Below are 18,097 nucleotides of genomic sequence, written 5' to 3'. Positions count from 1 at the left end.
TAAACTAGTTCTTTAATATATCAATCTAGCTCTTTACCAATTTTCTCATCAAGTTTTAGAGAAAAAAAAGTTGATGGGCAAGACATAGTAAACAAGTTCGATCAATGATTTCTACATGTTCAGTTCACAATTCGTGATTCATAGGTCGGCTAATGTATTTTAAATTCAAGACTTACTTCTATACTGATCCATTCCGGTACATCACACTGAGACACAAATAGTGTATTACCCCATTAGAGAACCAAATTTACTTTGTAAAAATAATTGTCGCCTGCTGAGATACTTCGGGATTTCCTTCTTCATTGTCGCCTTAGGAAGTGCCTCCAAATGCAAGGTGTCATGACCAGCAAACAGTTCTCCATCATTGCCAAGCTCTCTCTTCCCGCCCCCCCCCCCCTCTTTTTAGATCCAGCCAGTTGACATTCAAGGTTGGCTTCTAATTGTTTTCTTGCTTTCTGAATTTTTGCTTCATAATCAATATATTAGATATACTCGGTTACTCTTTATGATTGTTCACAATCCAAATTCACATTCAAAACTCAACTTTCCAATAGCACAGCATCCTATGGAGATATAACTGTAAATGCAATGGATATCAACTCATTTGATAAGAGGAAGCCATCAGGGTCACTAAGCCGAATAAACTCTAGTACCTCTTCAATCTTCTGCCCACTGGATAATGCAGACCCAAATTCATCTGGTCTCAGTTCTCTTCTTTCCTCGTTCAGTGCGACCACATGTCCACTCTCCACGTAAGGTTGAAAAGCCTGGCAAAGAGAGGCGAGAAGATGGCTACCAAACGCTCCTGCAAAGGACTTCACTTCTAGGCCTCTTGCAGTTCTAAGTGAGAGCATCACAACATCCATTGCCATGTCTTTGGCATCAATTTGATCAGTGCCGTGGTTATCTACCAACCCAGCCTCCAAATTCTGTACGTAGCCCATGTACTCTTTCATCTTCCTGGGTCTTGAGTACCTCAGTCCGCCAGTATAACTAGCCGCCCCAAGACCGAAACCATAGAAAGATTTGTTCTGCCAGTATGTCAGATTGTGCTTACATTCATAGCCACTCTTGCAATAGCTACTGACCTCATAATGGTTATAACCAGCACTTGACAGCGTCTCCGAAGCCATCTTATAGAACTCTGCAGACTGAGTTTCAGAAGGCAGGGGGAACTCCCCTGGTGTATACCTGCAAAACATCCAATTTCAAATTCTAGACCGTTATGGCAAGATGTGAAGCTTTTAGCCTTTCATTACTGGAACTACTAGTTGACTTACAAAACTCCAAACTTGGTTCCTTGCTCCACCTGCAAATCATAGACAGATACATGAGTAGGCTTAGATTCTACGGTTCGCTTCAAGCTCTCCTGCCACATCTCTGGCGTCTGATGAGGGAGAGAAGAGATGAGATCCATGCTCCAATTTTTCAGACCACATGAGCTAATGATATCAATAGCCTCATAAACCTCATCGATGCCATGAGCTCTTCCGCACGCCATCAACAACTCTTTTTGAAATGCCTGCACTCCTAGAGAGACTCTATTCACTCCTAAGTCCAATAATTCCCTCGTTTTCCTCGTATCAAATGTTCCGGGATCCATTTCTATTGACATTTCTACATCCGGGCATACCCCAAATTTTGATCTGAGGGCTTCCAGAATTGACCAGATGAGTCTCGGTGGCACGAGGGATGGCGTTCCTCCTCCAAAAAAGACAGTTTCGAGAGGTGGGTTGTTGTTAGATGCTACTTTTGTTGCTTCAATTTCTCGACAGAGGAGTTGAACATAATTTGCGATTCGTGGGTCATCATCTTCAGTTTGGCTTAAAGAAGAGCCAAGAGCGACAATTGGGAAGTCACAGTAATGACAGCGCTTTCTACAGAAAGGGAGGTGGACATAGGCTGACGTTGGAGGTAACAAGGGATTCTGGTTAGTGGCGTTAGCATTGAGTGAGGAATTTTCTCGAACAGAAAGCGGGTTGTTGAGGAACGCATTCGAGATGGAGAGGGAAGCAGCTGGGATTTTGGATTTGTATGGAATAGCAGTAAAAATGGGAGTGAAGGTTGCTCTGAGCAGCATGATTTGAATTGTGTGAAAAATAAAAAGCTACGGCTACCATTGGGGATGGGCAACCCGGCGTATGTGTAGCGCCATGGAGCCAAATAAAAAGAAGCTACTATTGGCAAAATCAGTTGGGCATGAACATTATTAATACCGTTTGAAATGAGTATGATTCCCACATCGGGCAAGAGAGTGAAACTGCACTCAAAGACTCACCTATATAAATGAAAACGAGGCGTCTTTCCAACCCACGCAGTCGCGCGGTGAGCACAGAGCGAACTATTCTTTCGCCTTTTACTAAAGAATACCGTTTGCTCGCCGCACTCAGCGGCATACGCCTATTTTTGGAGGGTGTTTTTCGTCAGAAAAAGCCCCAACAAAGTATAGTGTAAATTAAAATTTATGATACCGAGGGAAAATATTTTTTCAATCAAAGTCCACTTAAAGAATTTTGATAAATAATACTTGATTGGCTACATAAATGATGCAATTATTTAAATTTAAAATTACAAATTTTAATAAAAATGATTCTTTCAAAATAAAAAAAGTAATAATAATTTAATTTTGTTATCTTCCAAAATTATGCAATCAAAGAGTTTTTGAGTCGCAATTTTCTTGTTCTCAACATGCAAAACACTCGTCAAATAAATATATTAACAAAGCCTCTAAAAAGTTCATAAATGTAATGGTTAAACTGTTCTCAAGAAACAACTAAAATTACAACTCTATTGGCATGATTCAACCTGACTAAGCTAAGCTATGAATTAAAGATAAGTGCGACAAAATTATGAAGGCTTGAAGATTTAACAAACAAACCCTTGAAGCATTGTCTTCTTCACAAGGAGTACTGGTTTCATGCAAAATTTAAACCAGTTACTCCAAAATGTTTTGGCCCATTAAAAGTGATGAATGTTGTGTGGTGGGGAGAAGTAAAAAACAATCCCTAAGCAATAAAGACTCGAGGAACAAAAGTTTTTCCATACGCAAATTGAACCCTTTGTAAATTGTCCATAATTGTTGGAATTGGGCTTACGAACGATGCAAATAATAGGGGGTTCTCACTGTAAACATGGCGATGGCGTTGAAGACAATGAGCCCACCAATAGTGAAAGTGATGACGCAAGCACCAACCCCATTAGCATGAGCGTGCCCTAGCGATGAGGTGGTTGGACATGTCATGGATGCCGATTTGGAATAGCCGGTGACTGAGGGTGCCACTAGAAGAGTTACCTCAAATAGTCAGTTGGTGCTGGGATATGAAAAGTGGGAATGCAGACATGAAGCAACATCTGACAACTGAGAAAGGAATCATGGCCAGTAGGGGTTGATTGATTCCACGAAGTCTGGATGGTTGCATTGAGTTAAACTTTAAAACTATGGAGATTATGAAGAGAATAGAAGATTGCATTATTTGTTAGTTGAAAGGTTATTAGAAAAATAAGCTTTGAACCTTTTACACTTGGCATGCAAGGCAATTGCATGATGCATGCAAGAGGCCAAGAATTGAAAAGTTATTTAAAAAATATTTTTTCTTTGAGGCTGTGCAGAATGCAGATATGTATTGATGTTTTATCAATTGGTTGATTATAATAATGGACATGTTTCATTACCCTCAAAAAATCAATATGTGAATATGCATTGAGACTTTCATTTGACTTAGATTCACATGATATAATAAAATTCGTGTGTGGATACTAATTCTCGCACGGATAGCGGGCCACGTCGCTCAATTGTCAATGGATCAGGTCATGGAGGGTGCTGACTATTTATTTAAGCTTAAATGGGTCGCATATCAATCTGGATCAGGTCACGTTCAATGAGCACTTTTGAAAATTTTTTGACACCTGTTTCACCTATTTTTAAAAAAGACACTTTTGACAATTATCAAATGTTCATCGAACGTGCTTACCATATTGTGCCTACATTCAGTCCCATTAGGTTGCAACAAGGCCAGCCTGAGTGACGTGGTTTATGATTGTGATCAATAGAATTAATGTGTGAATCATGGCTTTTAAAAACGAATCAGTGATCAAATCAGTCAGGGGTCCGGTTATTAATTCGAATGGTCTGACTATTTAACCCGAACGGCTAGTCCATTCTGACAAAAAAAATTTTAAAAATTGGAAAACGGTCAAAACCGTTCGAATGGTTAACCGGACGGTTCAGCGGTTTGCTGACCAAAATCAACGATTTTGGGGAAAAAAGCGGTTTTGGAGGAAAACGGAACCGATCAAGTGACCGGTTCCCAATTTTTCCAGTCCGACCGTCTGGTCTGATCCGATTTTGAAAACAGTGGTGTGAATTATGGGTTTTGTCACCGCCACCCAGGGTCTGGCCGCACTGCACATGAGAAAAAAAAACTTATGAAACGAAAGCCTGGATTTAGTATGAGTTTGGAACTGTGGGTGTTTAGTTGATTAAAGGATTTGGTTATTGGTATTTAGTCTTCACTTATTGAGTTCGTATCCCCAACTTTTGTACATGTTCTATAAAGTTTTAATGTGTTTGAAACTGTGGACATTTATTCACTAAACGTTTGTACTTGATTTATTTACAAAACCAAGAAAAACAATAATAAACCCATTTATTGACACTTAGGCACCACTATACCCCATTAGGCATGACATCAGCAAAACAGTGAGCCGTTGGACGCTTTCCCCAACAGTAGGCACACACATAAATCAAGGCATGTATTTACAATTCCCTATGTGTATGGATTCGCAGAATGGGAAAATGCTGAAATGGTGCTTATGTGGCAGCGGTTCCAAACACCTTATACTTTCAGTCCCGAGAGATGAGGGATTGTTTTAAGCCTCAAATCGTTTGCCCTACGAAAATAAAGCCAAAACCCAAACTTTAACGGCTGTATGATTTCACAAGTGGATGAACGATACTATAAGTTTGAAATTATGGTAAAAAAACACCTACTTTTTCTCCTAGTCTAGGATGCTCAACTGTACAATACAACAATTCTTATAAGAATAGAAGATGAACAAATCCCCTACCTCCAAAATATAAGATTACAAACTATATCCCATTAGTAATTGTTACAGAAGACATTTGACCATGTATGGCCCTTCGAGATCATATCCCAATTTTCGATAATAATGCCGGGTCCCCACCCCTGAAATTACAGCTATTTTTTTGGATCTATGCTCCATACGAGCAATCCGCTCTGCCTCTTCCATCAAAAGTGTCCCATAGCCCTGCAGAACACGGACAGAAAAACTCAGTCAGGATGCAATTAAAAGACGGCAACTTCAAATACCTCTCTTTCTCTTCCCCCTTTGTGCTTGAGAGAGAGAGAGAGAGAAGCCATAAACAGGTTCTAAGTAATAATAGCATCTCATGCAAATGACTGGATAATAGAACGACATTATCTTCAATTCAAGAGCTTATCCTCCAAAAGGTATTAAGGTAATTGGTTTTTCGGATCTCGGATGAGTCTATTGGCAGAGGGTTAAGGGAAGACTGAGAATTGAGGAAACTGCTAAAGTGCTAATTTGCAAAGCTGAGTCGGTAACCTAAAAGCTGGACACTTGATTACTGATACAAGGCTAATTAGGATAATCACCCACTTGGACCATCTAACCACATCATTTTTCGGTAACTTAAAAGACTGAAAGATGAAAGTTCTTGTGGCAAATGGATCTAAATGACCCATCTAAGGCTGCATTTGGCATTCCTTATTTTAAGGACTTATGTCCTTTTTGCAGTTAAAAACTCAGTGTTCATAGGGGCATTTTAACTGTAAAAAGGAGACAAGTCCTTAAAATAAGGAATGCCAAATGCAGCCTAAAAGACCTTTACCAATTTCCAAAAACATAAAAGTACCTGATGCTGTAGTTTGTCAGCATCCCGTCCATGCACAGGCACTGCTGTTCCATAAACATGGAGCTCACGAACAATTGAACATCTTCCAGTGAGTTCTGGACATGTTGTATTCCGGCCACACTTCCGCAAGCGTAACAACCCAACAAGAATATCCTGGAAACAGAAATAAAAGATTAGCATCAATTGACCTTAGCAAACAATTGCTGCTTCTAGGAAGAAATAATAATGTACAAGGGCGGATGTATTAGCCTTGGTGCAATGATCAGGTTAATATTTTCCTTGGACTGGCAAAGAGAGAGGATGGATGGAGACTCAAAAGGTTGTTATAAGCAAGATGAATGGCGAGGAAAAGAGACCTCAGAATATGTGAAAATATTTTAGAGAATCTAAAATCTTGTATCCAGGGTGAATATCTAGATCAGGTCAGCAAGTACAGGGATTGATGGAACAACATTAATTTATTTCCTCTCTCTCTCTCATTCCTACTTTTATTAACAAAGTATTTTGCTACTGATAAGAAAAATGCTATACCCACTGAGAGAAAAATGATTTGATACCTGGCGTGTATCCTCGTATGAGAGAAAAGTTTCCCAACCCTCATTTGCTGTATAGTCACGACGAACGAGCTCCACTTCTTCAGGCTTTATTTTGTGGTGAATGTCCTGAATTTCCACCACAGATATGTTATATGAACAACAAAACTCAAACTATCTAGATTTTTTTAACCCAAATAAGCACAACTGTCTTCCTACTTGAATTCCAGCTTCACGTGTTCTGACATCACGGCATTTCAAACCCAAGTCATCCATCCGAGCCAAAGCCAGTTCACGGAGATTTCCCTTCTCAACTCCAGAAGTAACTAGAGGCATGGGGATGTCCCTCTGAACTCTATAAACACGTGTCCATGGAGGTACCATTGCTAGGATTCTGGCTATTATATCCACAAGTTGCTCTGGTGGGTAGTTTCTGTACCTGCAAGATAGTACAAGTAAAAATTATTTGTTGCCCATCAAATATCTATTACATTTTAATTTGATCATCAAATGATCATGCTTTCTCCATGCTATATACCAGAACTGGTGTTTTAAGCACAGAGACATGAATTAGTTAAACACATGGAGGACCAGATACTTCAAAATACCTTCCAGTTTTCCATAGTTCATAAAGCCCTGTTCCACGAATTACAAGTGTTGGATAGATTTTAAGACCATCTGCCCTAAATGATGGACTCTCAAAGAATTCCCGAAAGCTTTCCAAGTCCCTCTCAACCCCAACATTTGGGAGATCAGGCATCATGTGAGCCACAACCTGAAGAAGCATGCAAATTAGCTCAAAGGCAACATAGAAAGACTAGTTCATTTTGGAACAAGACACGATAAGTATGGCAGCCTTAGCATTTGGTATTCCCTGAAGAGGGCTAATTTTTTTGAGAAATGATAAGTCTATGAATTACATTAATATAGGAAAAACTATACATGTAAATTGCAGGACATGAGCCAAGACCAGACCTTAAAACCAGCATCTTTTGCCAGACAAAAACAATCAGCTACAGCAGCTACAGTGTGCCCTCTATTAGTGTCACGAGCAACATCTTCATATGTGCTTTGAACCCCTATTTCTAGTCTTGTACATCCATAAGAAAGCATCTGCCGAAGATGAGGTCCAAGGCAATAATCTGGCCTCCTAATAGATTAAATACAATGAAGAAGACATTATCCAAAACCCATTTACCATGAAAAAAATGAATTACAGAAGCTCCACATGGGTGCAAGTTGGGTACCCAATTCAATGAATTTCCGTTTCATCAGGCGTTCAGGCCTGGGCCCTTGCACTGCACTCCTTCAAAATTTTATGACTGCTCAACCCAGGCCCACCCAAGTTGCAGCCTTAAAGTTCCTAAGATGTTTACAAGTTGAACTACAATTACAGTTTGTTGCACTAGTGAATTGGTAAGTGAAGCTCTTTGGAAGGAAATCATAATTTTTTGTCAAAAAAAATAAAACAGAAGGCCAACTTCTTGAGAGCTTCCTTTATTTCCCACCCTGTGGTTTACACTTCATATGCAGCATGATAAAGACTCGTCAATAAATGGGTCCCAAGTAGGAAAGGACATATATTAAAAATGATTTGATGATCGCAACCATCACATTTTTAGACCTTTTCTTTCCCTCCATAGTATTAAAGTATTAATAAATAAAATCAAAATTGTCAGTTTTCATAGTTGAATGAAAATTTGACCAAGGAGATCTCCTAGGTAGGACACATTGACTGGTGAGCCTTAACCAGATTGTATGCATGTTTATAGCATAGCTGCAGGAAAGATGGGGCCTTCCCATATTCTCAGCTCTCAAAAGTAACCAAGATTTTTTTACTTAAATCTGACTCACGTTTCAATAGTCATGCCAATACACTTTATGGCACTATGCTCTGAGTAACAAACTGCCTCCTCAACATTTGCAGAAGTATGTCCTGACAGTGCATCATGAAGATTCCGTATAAAATAATCACGATATTCAGATGGCAATGACATGAAAGTACCTCCCATTAAGATGAATTCAACCTGCAAAATATCCATTGGTTGAAATAGTAGACTTTTATGCTTTGTGCATTCTTGTCCAGAAAAAAAAAAAAAAGATTTTTGTGATTATGAGACAAAAAAGTCAAACCTTATCCACACTGTGGCCTAAACGTTTGAGCTGATCTATTCTGCTTCTAGCCTGAACATAAGGGCTATATCTGAAATCATGTAAGTTGTGAGCAAAAATGAGAAGATGGCTTGAAAGAGTAAGGCGCAATGGTAGATATATTTATGATGTATTTTCAGACATAAAGATTATAAAGATCAAAGTTAAATAAAGAAGCACATTTACCAAAAGTTTAAGAGTCCATACTTTTAAACTAGTAGAAACCGTCAATCAAACTCAAATCACTTTGAACTGTGAAATGAACCCAATTGTCTTCCTTCAGAGTTTAAAGTAATACTTCCTTATTCAGGTTGTGAATTGATACTTTCCACTTTTGGCATTAGTGCATGTTTGAGCTGACTTGCCTGCCTTTCTTTTGGCTCTTAGTTGATAAACACCTCTTCCTTTACTTCCTCTTTGCTTGGCTTTACCTGCTCTTATTACTAGCTCTGTTAGACTAATAGCATGTTTGAGATTATTTCCCTGCCTGTCTGCTGCTTTGTCTGACAGACTATTAGGACTAGGACTAATGAGCTTCCTTTCTTACCAACTAAAGGACTAATCATCGCAAAATAGGGTTGTGCCAGTCCCACTTGATAGGATTAGGTAGGAAAATGCTAACTTGATCTAAAATTGGGTTGAGTTAGGTAGGAATTGGGAAAACATTTAAATTTGTGTATAGAATGGTTTTAATTTAAAATTTTGCATAAAAGTATGGGTCTAAATACAACAGCTAAGCCAATTATACACCAGGTCTATTCTAGAAAGAAGAAGAGAAGAGCCACATCAGCAAATTCAGTTAACAACATGGCAAGTTAATCAACAAACAGGCTGGCAAGATCAAGAATAACATACAGCTAAGATGTAACTACCAATCTTGATGGAATTAAGTGTACAACATAAAAGACCAAATAAATGAAAGAGAAAGCTGGCATTGCTCTCTCGTTCGCTCGCTCTGCACCCCATTGAAGTGGTGTCTAACAATATTGGTATTAGAAGTCTATATCCAAGTAAAGCCAAGATGCCGAGTACCAGATCGGAATCTGTGGAAGACCGGATCGATAGAATGGAAGTTGGGATGCACAAGATGTCCAACAATCTCCAAGAGCTGAAAACAACCCTAGCAGCAGTGGTCGGGCAACTGGAAAAAGGAACCAGTGCAAGTAACAAGGACGGAGAACAAGAAGGAACCAGTGGCAGAGACAATGGCAGAGGCAACACAATGGGAACAGGAAGAGGCAGACCAACCCTCACCAGGCTTGACTTCCTCACATTCACCAACAACGACCTTGTACCCTGGATTTTAAAGCCAAGAGGCACTTTGAATATCGTGAAGCCCCTAGTAATCAAAGAGTCTCAGTTGCATCATTTCACTTGGAAGGGGAAGCCATTCTATGGTTTCAATGGTTCTGTAGATCCCACCCCCAAGTTGCTTGGGCAGACTTCACAGAAGCCCTCTGTATATGCTTCAGTCCTTCAAGATTCGAAGGTTTTGATATGAAGGGATGAGAGATCCATCCTATGGACGCCCAAAGATTGCGGAATAAGGGGCGAATTTCAAAAATTTTATCTCTCCCTTCAATTGGGAATCGTATTCCCTATTTAGAAAATCATATTTTCAAGGATCAATCTTGAACCATAAACTGAACCAGATCTAAACCAAAAGGAGTGGGAGAGGATTATACCTGATACGGAGAAATACTATCTCCCAATGGAGGTGTTCACGCCCAAGGAAGGATCCAAAATCTTCTCCCACTGAAGATGGCGCAGTGAAGGATGGAGCAGAATCAACAATATTCTTCAAAAGAACTTGACCCTTCGCAAGAATCAACTGGACGGCTTGTGGGTACAGCTCCAATCAATCCTTTCCCAAAAGATTGAAATCAAGATCCAATCTTGATTGCTCCCAAGAACTGGAGATCGAACTGAAGGAATGGCAATGGCAGGAAGGTGGCGGCAGGAGAGAATTCGCAGTATGCAGGAAATCTCTCAATCTCTCTTTCTTTAAGAGAAGAATGCTATTGATGATTTTTGTGTGTTTCAAGGCTGTCGCCCCCTTCCCCTTTTATAATCTTAAAGGGACCAGCTCCTAATCAGATTAGGAGTTGCTAATCCAAATCATATTTGGGTTAGAAGTCCCTTAGTGATAAGGGATAATCCTTATCTTATCTGCAAATCAGATCAGCTGTCTCCTAATCTAATTAGGAGGTTTCCAGATCTAAATCTTATTTAGATCTTGGACTCTCTGAGTGGATAGGGTCTAAGCCCAATCCTTTTAGCTGACCCACTTCAGAATTCGCCCCCTTTTAAATGACTGATCAAATCAGCCCAGTTCGAAATGGGCTTAAGGCCCATTAAGGTTATGTACTCAAAAAACCTTCCAAATTGCTGCCCAGTTGGGCTTCCTTGTATGGCGTGGGACCCAAGCATTGATCTACACATCAGCCACATGGATTCAGCCCAGCCTTTGTTACAAGGCCTGGCCGAATGCACTGTTGAAGACAGTGTACCCCCTGAAACCCATCAAATGAGCTCTATGGGCCCAACACTTACACTAAGTGGTCCCTGGGCCAAGCCACCTTGTAACACCCAGGGACTGTGGGCAGATGCAAGATTAGCCCATCAGGCATTATCCTCAATGGTCTTACACTTAACCTCTCAGCCCATAATGATCATACACTGCCCGACAAGAGAGGACCTCTCCCTCGGCTGCAAGGAACAGTGTTGCACTCTCCACTTATATGGATCCCGGGAATTAAAACCTTCTTGCAAACAATTTAGAAACCATACATATATACTTTTATATCTTATATAAAATATATTTTGCAAAACAAATCTCAACGGTTGAAATCGGCTGCCGGCAGTCTTGGTTTCCATCAGTGAGAGTGCATCCCCGATCATTACCTTTGTCCGACAAAGGGGCTGATCCTGTCACTATGATCACCCACTCAGATGAATTCTCGGACTGTCCCAACATACCCAGGTTTTGACCCCCGCTAAGGATCTCACTGATTGGTACATCAAAGACAGCCCAATCCGACACCTAGTGTAGTATCATAATCGAGTCTAGGGGTCGGGTGTAACTTTCCAGTTTTGCCCATCAATCTCCAAGGTCCAGGGCAATACTGGAAATCTGGTCCAGTTCAAAGATTCAATTAATCCTACACTGTATGTGCCTAGGGTCTCACCCTGGCAGCTGAGACAAGCCACCTCAACCGACTTGGTGGCACTACAGTGTCAGCCTTGTCAGGATAGGTCTCCCCAGACCGACCCAGTGGCTGTGAACATTCTAAACTAACACGAGTCTCATTAAGTGTCCAGTTTAAGGGTATCACACAGAAACATACCAAGGGAACATGAATCAAATATGTATCTTTATTCATTTACAATAAACTCATAAAGTACATCATTTTGATTGAAGCTAAGGGCACACAAAACTGTCTAACAGAGTCTATCCAAAATAAGATAGATAGGCCCTGTAAGAGATTACCAATTAGAATTCAAAGGCCTTGCCACACGGGAACAGGGGTGGCCAGAAAGAACTCTGTTGGGCTGCTTTATTGGGGGGCTTAAAGAGGAAATCCAAGTAGAAGTCAAGGCCATGCAGCCTTCCTCTGTGCAAAAAATAGTATAGAGATCTCAACCATTATATATTATTTCCCTCCTGCTATCTATGTTCTACACAATCTTTTTCTGTAATTAATATTCCACATATCATCATCGTCATCATCACCACCACCATCATCATCTAACCCTTTGTCTTAACTCTATATGGTTAGCTACACAAATTGTGTTCTACCATTTTGTTCTGTTCAATGCCATATCCATTGTTAAATTATTGGCCCTTAAATCATATTCATCCTATGTCCATAAAATACTAATATGATTATTTGTGACTGCACCCAAAAAATGATTACTTGGGCTTGGTAGTTTCTAGTCATGAGCTTATGATAAATGACTGCAGGTTGCACCACTCACAAGTCGCAAACAAGCTACATTTTAGACTGCTGTAAGGAAACAAAAGCTACTCCAATTCCCAATGTATCTCTATCATCATCCTCTAACCCTTGTCCTGACTATATGGGGTTGACTCAAGGATTAAAATATCGATACACCCGATACCCAAACATGGGTGTCAGTGCGCATCGATATGGCCGATACTCATGTTTTTTTGTTTTTTATTTTATAATAATCAGGGGGTTGGGGAAGAGGTCTAAGACCCTTTAAATATTTCAAAGTCTGTGTATCGATGTATCCCAGTGATACGATACGTCCCAATCCCATATTGGGTGTATTGTATCTATATTTTAATCCTTGGGTTGACTACATGAACCCTTCACCATTCCATTCTGTTCAGTCCCAATGTATCTATATATACAAATAAAATAAAACCTAACATATCCAACACTCAATATCTAACATTTTGAACATAGCCTTAACCAGGAGACCGAATATCCCACACTCCTCTTCCTCTTCCTGTCTTCCCTACCCTCTTTGACTGATCAATGGTAATGCCCTAATATTCATCATGGTTCTGAATGGCAGAGCTTAATGGACCGTCCTCGCTGTGCATAAACACCCATTACTTCCATTTTTTTATCAATACCCATTACTTCCAATTAACCTCCCTTTCATTTTTCTTCTTCTATTTTCTATTTTGGATTTCTTTTATTTACATGTTTTCTTGAGAAACTACAATATTTTACTCATTTCATGCTGATATAAATCATTATTTTGAAGAATATGCATATTAATCCATAAATTTCACTCCATTCACCATGAGCTTGAATTTTTATAAAATAACACATGTAGTACTTATTTTTTGAAGAGTAAAGAAGAAAAATTTTATTAAATAAAAAAAAAGATACAACTTTAGTAGGTGTCAAGGTAACACCCAAACAACTGAAGCTATGAAAAAATATTTACATTACAAGCTGGGATCTCAAGAACACCCCAGAAATTTTCCTCTAGGTCTGCACTATTAAATTGCTCAAATTCTGGTAGAATCGAGACCCAGCTTGAAACAAGCTTTCCTACCGAGGTGACCACAGCTTCAATGCTTTTGGACTTGTCTTCGAACAGCCATTCATTTCTTTCCTTCCATAAAGTCCAGCACAATGCAAAAGGGATGCTGCTCCACAAAATGTTTGCTTTCTTGCTTCCTTTAAACCTTGCCCAGGCTGAGAATATCTCTACAGGTAGGGGTGGCCACGAGCCAAGCTTCTCATGAGTTATTCGAGTTTGGCTCATGAAAAGCTCAGTTCGACTCGGTTTAAACCGAGCTTCGAACCGAGTTTGAGCCTGATATATAAGCTCGTTTGCTAATTGAGCCAAGCTCGGCTCGTGAGGCTCACGAGCCTAATCGAGCCTAGTATACATATACATATATAAATATATATATATATAATAAATCATTTTTGTTATATATAATAATATTTTTATCTTTTATGTATAATAGTAAATAATTTGTATAATTCTTTTTTTTGTATGTAAAATAAAAACATTTTTATATGTATATTTTTTATTTTTTATTTTTTATATGTATAGTAATAAATCACTTTTATAATTCTTAGTTTTTTGTATGTAAAATAAAAAATACTTTTATATGTATAATTTTTATTTTTTCGAAAAAACTCGACTTGCAATCGAGATCGAGTTGAGCCTAGCTCGAACTTGTGAGCTTTGAACCAAGCTGAGCTCGAGCTCGAGTTCGAGCCTAATACAATTTCAGCGAGTCGAGCTCGAAGACAGAGATAACTTGGACTGTTCTAACTTATCCAACAACAGCACGCACTCCTCCACTTCTTCATCCAGCAAAGGTCTTCTGAGGTTGGGACACCACACCAACTGCTCGCCTCTCATCTCATGACATTGGGCAATCACCACCTGGTGTTCTGCTAGTCTGTAGAGTCTTGGACAGATATTACACAGCTTTCCAACCCCACTCCAATCATCCTCCCAAAACCTCACCCTAGTCCCCCCACTCCCACCCTAAAAGCTCACTAAATTCCTGAATTCTTGGTTGAATTTCATAATGACTTTCCATACACTCCATAAGAACTTGACACCTCTCTTGGCTCCCAACCCAGCCTTGACTCTCCATATTTCCCTACTACCACCCTCCTCCAAAGAGAATATCTTTCCCTTTCTAACACAAAGTCCCAAACCTCCAAAACCACTTCCCTAGCAAGGCTTTGTTAAAGATTTTTAATCTTCTTATCCCCAGCCCCCCTCCCCCCCCAAAAAAAAATTCTTTCAGCCTACATACCTTTTCCCATGTAGTATGCCCATCTACTAACACTGTTTGCAACCATCAGACCACCTTTAGGCTATTTTTCCAAATTAAATTCATGATTCTGTATTTTTTCCAAAAAAACTACCCCCTTCTTTGAATCCTAATTAAAAGCAATCATTAACCAAGACCAAGTGTGGCACTATTTGGTGGGAAAACTCTTAGTCAATGTCCTTTAATCACTATCGGGTGTACCATGTATCCTTGATGAAACATCAGGCTGAAACCATCAAAGCCAGTTTGCTGCATATTTTGTTTTCATGCTGAAATATCTGAGCTATATTTTCATCCCTTTTAATAATGAAAATTTTGTTTTTCCTTTCCATTCCATCAAAATAAGTTAGAAGGGGCGAAAAAACAAAAATGATAGCTGTAATACTTCAACCTGAAAATTTTATGTCCATTTTACAGAGAAACCAATGCAAGTATGGAACCCTTGTCAAAATAAGGTTCTGTTGCTCTAGGTCCTTCAATAACTGGTTGTTATCTAACAGTAAGGAAAGAGGGCAAGAGATATAGAACCGATACCATTGAATCGATCAATATAGATGCAATTCAAAATAAAATAAAATAAAAGACATTATCCAGTTCATAAGATTGACAAGAACGCCGCTTAAACGGATAGGAACCAGAGTATGAAAAATTATTATAAATAAAGAAAAAGAAGAAAGCGAGGAAAGTTACCTGGCGCGAATTGCTCGCATACTGGTGGGTTCATATCCGGTGTAAGACTGGGTGCTGTACTCAAAATCAGAATCAGGTCCGCCGGGGCAATACACACAGATGTTCCCGGTGGTAGCGATGTGTGGACAACGATGAGGCTTCGACATGACAGCCACAACGGCGATACCAGAAGCGGTGCGGACGGGCTTGGCTCGGAGGCGAGGGAGCAGAGACTCGCGTTCCGATTCCGGCACCGCTGCTATCATCTCGACGAGTTTGGGGGCACGAGCGAGGCCATATTTGCGACAAGCTGCGGATTTGAGGGCGTTCAGATCAACGTTCTCTCCTCTGCGCAAGCGCTCCACCATGCCGTTCACGATCTCCGCGATTGCCCGGACTCGCGCTTCCTCTTCGCTGAGTCCGTGGCCGACCACCCCGCCTCGACCAGGCCGAGGCATCTTCCTTGGCTCAGCGACTTCGACCGTCGCCATGGATACACGAGTGAGAGAAGATGGGGAACACTCTGCAACTCGAACTCCAAGTAGAAATTTCGTTGTCGAAAATAACCCAGTAATTGCGTTGAAATACCGAGCGGCAGTTAAAATAATACCGGTTATTTTTGGGTAGTAGAAGTGTAGGAACAATACCGGTTCAATTTGACTTAAACTGAACCAATCTGCGATTCAGGAAAAATAATTAAATACGGCAGGTTTTACTGTTTTAGCAATTTAGACCGGGCATGGATGGGCCACTGGGTTGACCTGATCGGTGGACTGTGGACTATCTCGGCTCGGTCCAACCCTTAAAGGCTCAAACACATTTCACTGTTCACTCTTCAGTCTTTCACGCTTCACTTCACAGAATGCTAACGTGAGAACGCCAAAACTCCCAGTCCCAGATATGGCTTCTTCACTAATGTTCATTCCACGTCCACCACCCCGAACACCTGTAGTTCAAAACAGAACCAACAGAAGTAGCATCTATACAACGCAACAGCTGGAGAACCAAGCCTTCTCATTGCTCCAATCCTGCACCACCTTCAAGCAAATGACCGAAATCCATGCTCGCATTATTCGCAACTCCATCCACCATAACAATTTCGTCGCTACGAAGTTTGTCTCTGCTTGCTTCTCTTTCAACAATCCTTCTTACGCAACTCGGGTCTTCGAACAGGTTCCTGACCCGAATCAGTTCTTATGGAATAACATGATCAGAGGCTTTGTCCATGTCGGTTTACATGAAGATGCCTTGATCTTTTACTACAAAATGATCAACCATGGTTCTTTACCTAATAATTTTACGTACCCCTTTGTTTTAAAAGCGTGTTCGGAGCTCCTTGCGCTCGAAGAAGGCAAGGTTCTTCATGGTCACATTTTGAAGTTGGGTTTGAGTTCAGATGTTTATGTTCAGACGTCATTGTTGGATATGTATGGCTCTAGTGGTGGAATTCTAGCTGCCCGTCAGGTTTTTGATAGAATGACTGATAGAGATGTTGTGGCTTGGAATGCAATTCTAGCAAGCTATGTCCGATATGGGCTAGTGGAAGCGGCCAATGAGTTGTTTGACTCGATGCCGATCCGAAATGTTTCTTCTTGGACCACCATGATTAGCGGTTATGTCGAAGTTGGGTATTCTAGGGAGGCCCTGGATTTCTTCCATCGGATGCAAGCTGTTGGTGTAGAACCTGATAAAATGGCAATTGTGACTGTTCTTTCTGCTATTGCAGATTTGGGGTTACTGGATGTGGGTATACGTATCCATGATTATGTAGAGAGCAACAGAATTGACATTGACGCTTTTCTGGGAACTGCTCTAATAGACATGTATGCCAAGTGTGGTAGCATAGGAAATGCCCAAGAAGTTTTTGAGGGCATAAATTCGAAAACAATTTCATGTTACAATGCAATGATCTCAGGCTTTGCAGCTCATGGAATGGGTAAGCAATCTATTGAGGTGTTTAGAGATGCTCAAAGAACAGGAATCGGCATAGACGATATCACCATGATTGGTGTGTTAACTGCTTGTAGTCATTCAGGCTTGGTAGACATGGGTCGTATGTATTTCAATTTGATGAAGAAGGATTATGGTATTGAACCTAAGATGGAACATTATGGATGCATGGTGGATCTATTGGGGAGGGCGGGTAGGTTTGATGAGGCAATGAAGATTGTCGAATCTATTGAGGCAGATTTAGTTATCTTGGGTACCTTGGCTTTTGCTTGCAGGATACATGGAAATATGGAATTAGGGGAAAAGATAGCAAGACGAATTTCTGAGCTAGATCCAACAAATAGTGCATTCTTAGTATTGAAATCAAATATTTATGCAGCTGATGGGAGGTGGGAAGAAGCTGCAGGAGTGAGGAGATTGATGAAGAGCAGTGGAATCAAGAAGATACCAGGATGTAGTTGGATTGAGGTTAATAATGTGGTTCATGAATTTATTGCTGGTGATGATTCTCACCCTTGTTTGGAGGAAGTCTATTCCAGTTTGACAGATTTGAGTGAACATATTAAATATATATCCAATGAGGCTTGGCATGCAGAAGAAATGTATGACTAA

General features: G+C 40.2%; 2 protein-coding genes, 1 non-coding gene and 1 pseudogene across 3 annotated transcripts; 2 read left to right on the top strand and 2 right to left on the bottom strand.

The window, feature by feature from the left end:
• Nucleotides 1-85: 85 nt before the first annotated feature.
• On the bottom strand, nt 86-2,482 carry LOC104592983 (Radical SAM superfamily protein). The gene is made up of 2 exons (XM_010252572.3): nt 1,281-2,482; nt 86-1,191 (listed from the first exon to the last, which is right to left on the bottom strand). The coding sequence occupies exons 1-2, from the start codon at nt 2,078-2,080 to the stop codon at nt 564-566; spliced, it is 1,428 nt and encodes a 475-aa protein (XP_010250874.1). The 5' UTR covers nt 2,081-2,482; the 3' UTR covers nt 86-563.
• LOC148800926 (U5 spliceosomal RNA) lies at nt 2,317-2,434 on the top strand. Its single transcript, XR_016084836.1, has one exon. It is a non-coding gene; the product is annotated as a U5 spliceosomal RNA (small nuclear RNA).
• A 2,432-nt stretch (nt 2,483-4,914) lies between the features above and the next one.
• LOC104592982 (elongator complex protein 3) lies at nt 4,915-16,112 on the bottom strand. Its single transcript, XM_010252571.3, has 9 exons — nt 15,557-16,112; nt 8,563-8,632; nt 8,284-8,456; nt 7,405-7,579; nt 7,038-7,204; nt 6,649-6,868; nt 6,454-6,558; nt 5,897-6,049; nt 4,915-5,268 (listed from the first exon to the last, which is right to left on the bottom strand). The coding sequence occupies exons 1-9, from the start codon at nt 16,024-16,026 to the stop codon at nt 5,110-5,112; spliced, it is 1,692 nt and encodes a 563-aa protein (XP_010250873.1). The 5' UTR covers nt 16,027-16,112; the 3' UTR covers nt 4,915-5,109.
• A 323-nt stretch (nt 16,113-16,435) lies between these two features.
• LOC104593281 (putative pentatricopeptide repeat-containing protein At5g59200, chloroplastic pseudogene) lies at nt 16,436-18,097 on the top strand (annotated as a pseudogene).

The sequence above is a fragment of the Nelumbo nucifera genome, chromosome 3, assembly GCF_055504915.1.
Source record: "Nelumbo nucifera cultivar China Antique chromosome 3, China Antique-T2T, whole genome shotgun sequence".
NCBI classification, from domain to species: Eukaryota; Viridiplantae; Streptophyta; class Magnoliopsida; order Proteales; family Nelumbonaceae; genus Nelumbo; species Nelumbo nucifera.
Note: the sequence above shows the minus strand (reverse complement) of the source record. Positions and strands in the feature narration are given on the sequence as shown.

Bases quoted from the DNA above. Each gene is read 5' to 3' on its own strand.
- LOC104592982 (XM_010252571.3), bottom strand. From the start codon at position 16,026: ATGGCGACGGTCGAAGTCGCTGAGCCAAGGAAGATGCCTCGGCCTGGT. The intron at 6,559-6,648 runs GTAGGAAGACAG...GTGGAAATTCAG, and splicing joins CACGTGAAGCTGGAATTCAA to GACATTCACCACAAAATAAA. The intron at 5,269-5,896 runs GTACTTTTATGT...CGTGTTCTGCAG, and splicing joins CTGACAAACTACAGCATCAG to GGCTATGGGACACTTTTGAT.
- LOC104592983 (XM_010252572.3), bottom strand. From the start codon at position 2,080: ATGCTGCTCAGAGCAACCTTCACTCCCATTTTTACTGCTATTCCATAC. The intron at 1,192-1,280 runs GTAAGTCAACTA...GATGTTTTGCAG, and splicing joins GGAACCAAGTTTGGAGTTTT to GTATACACCAGGGGAGTTCC.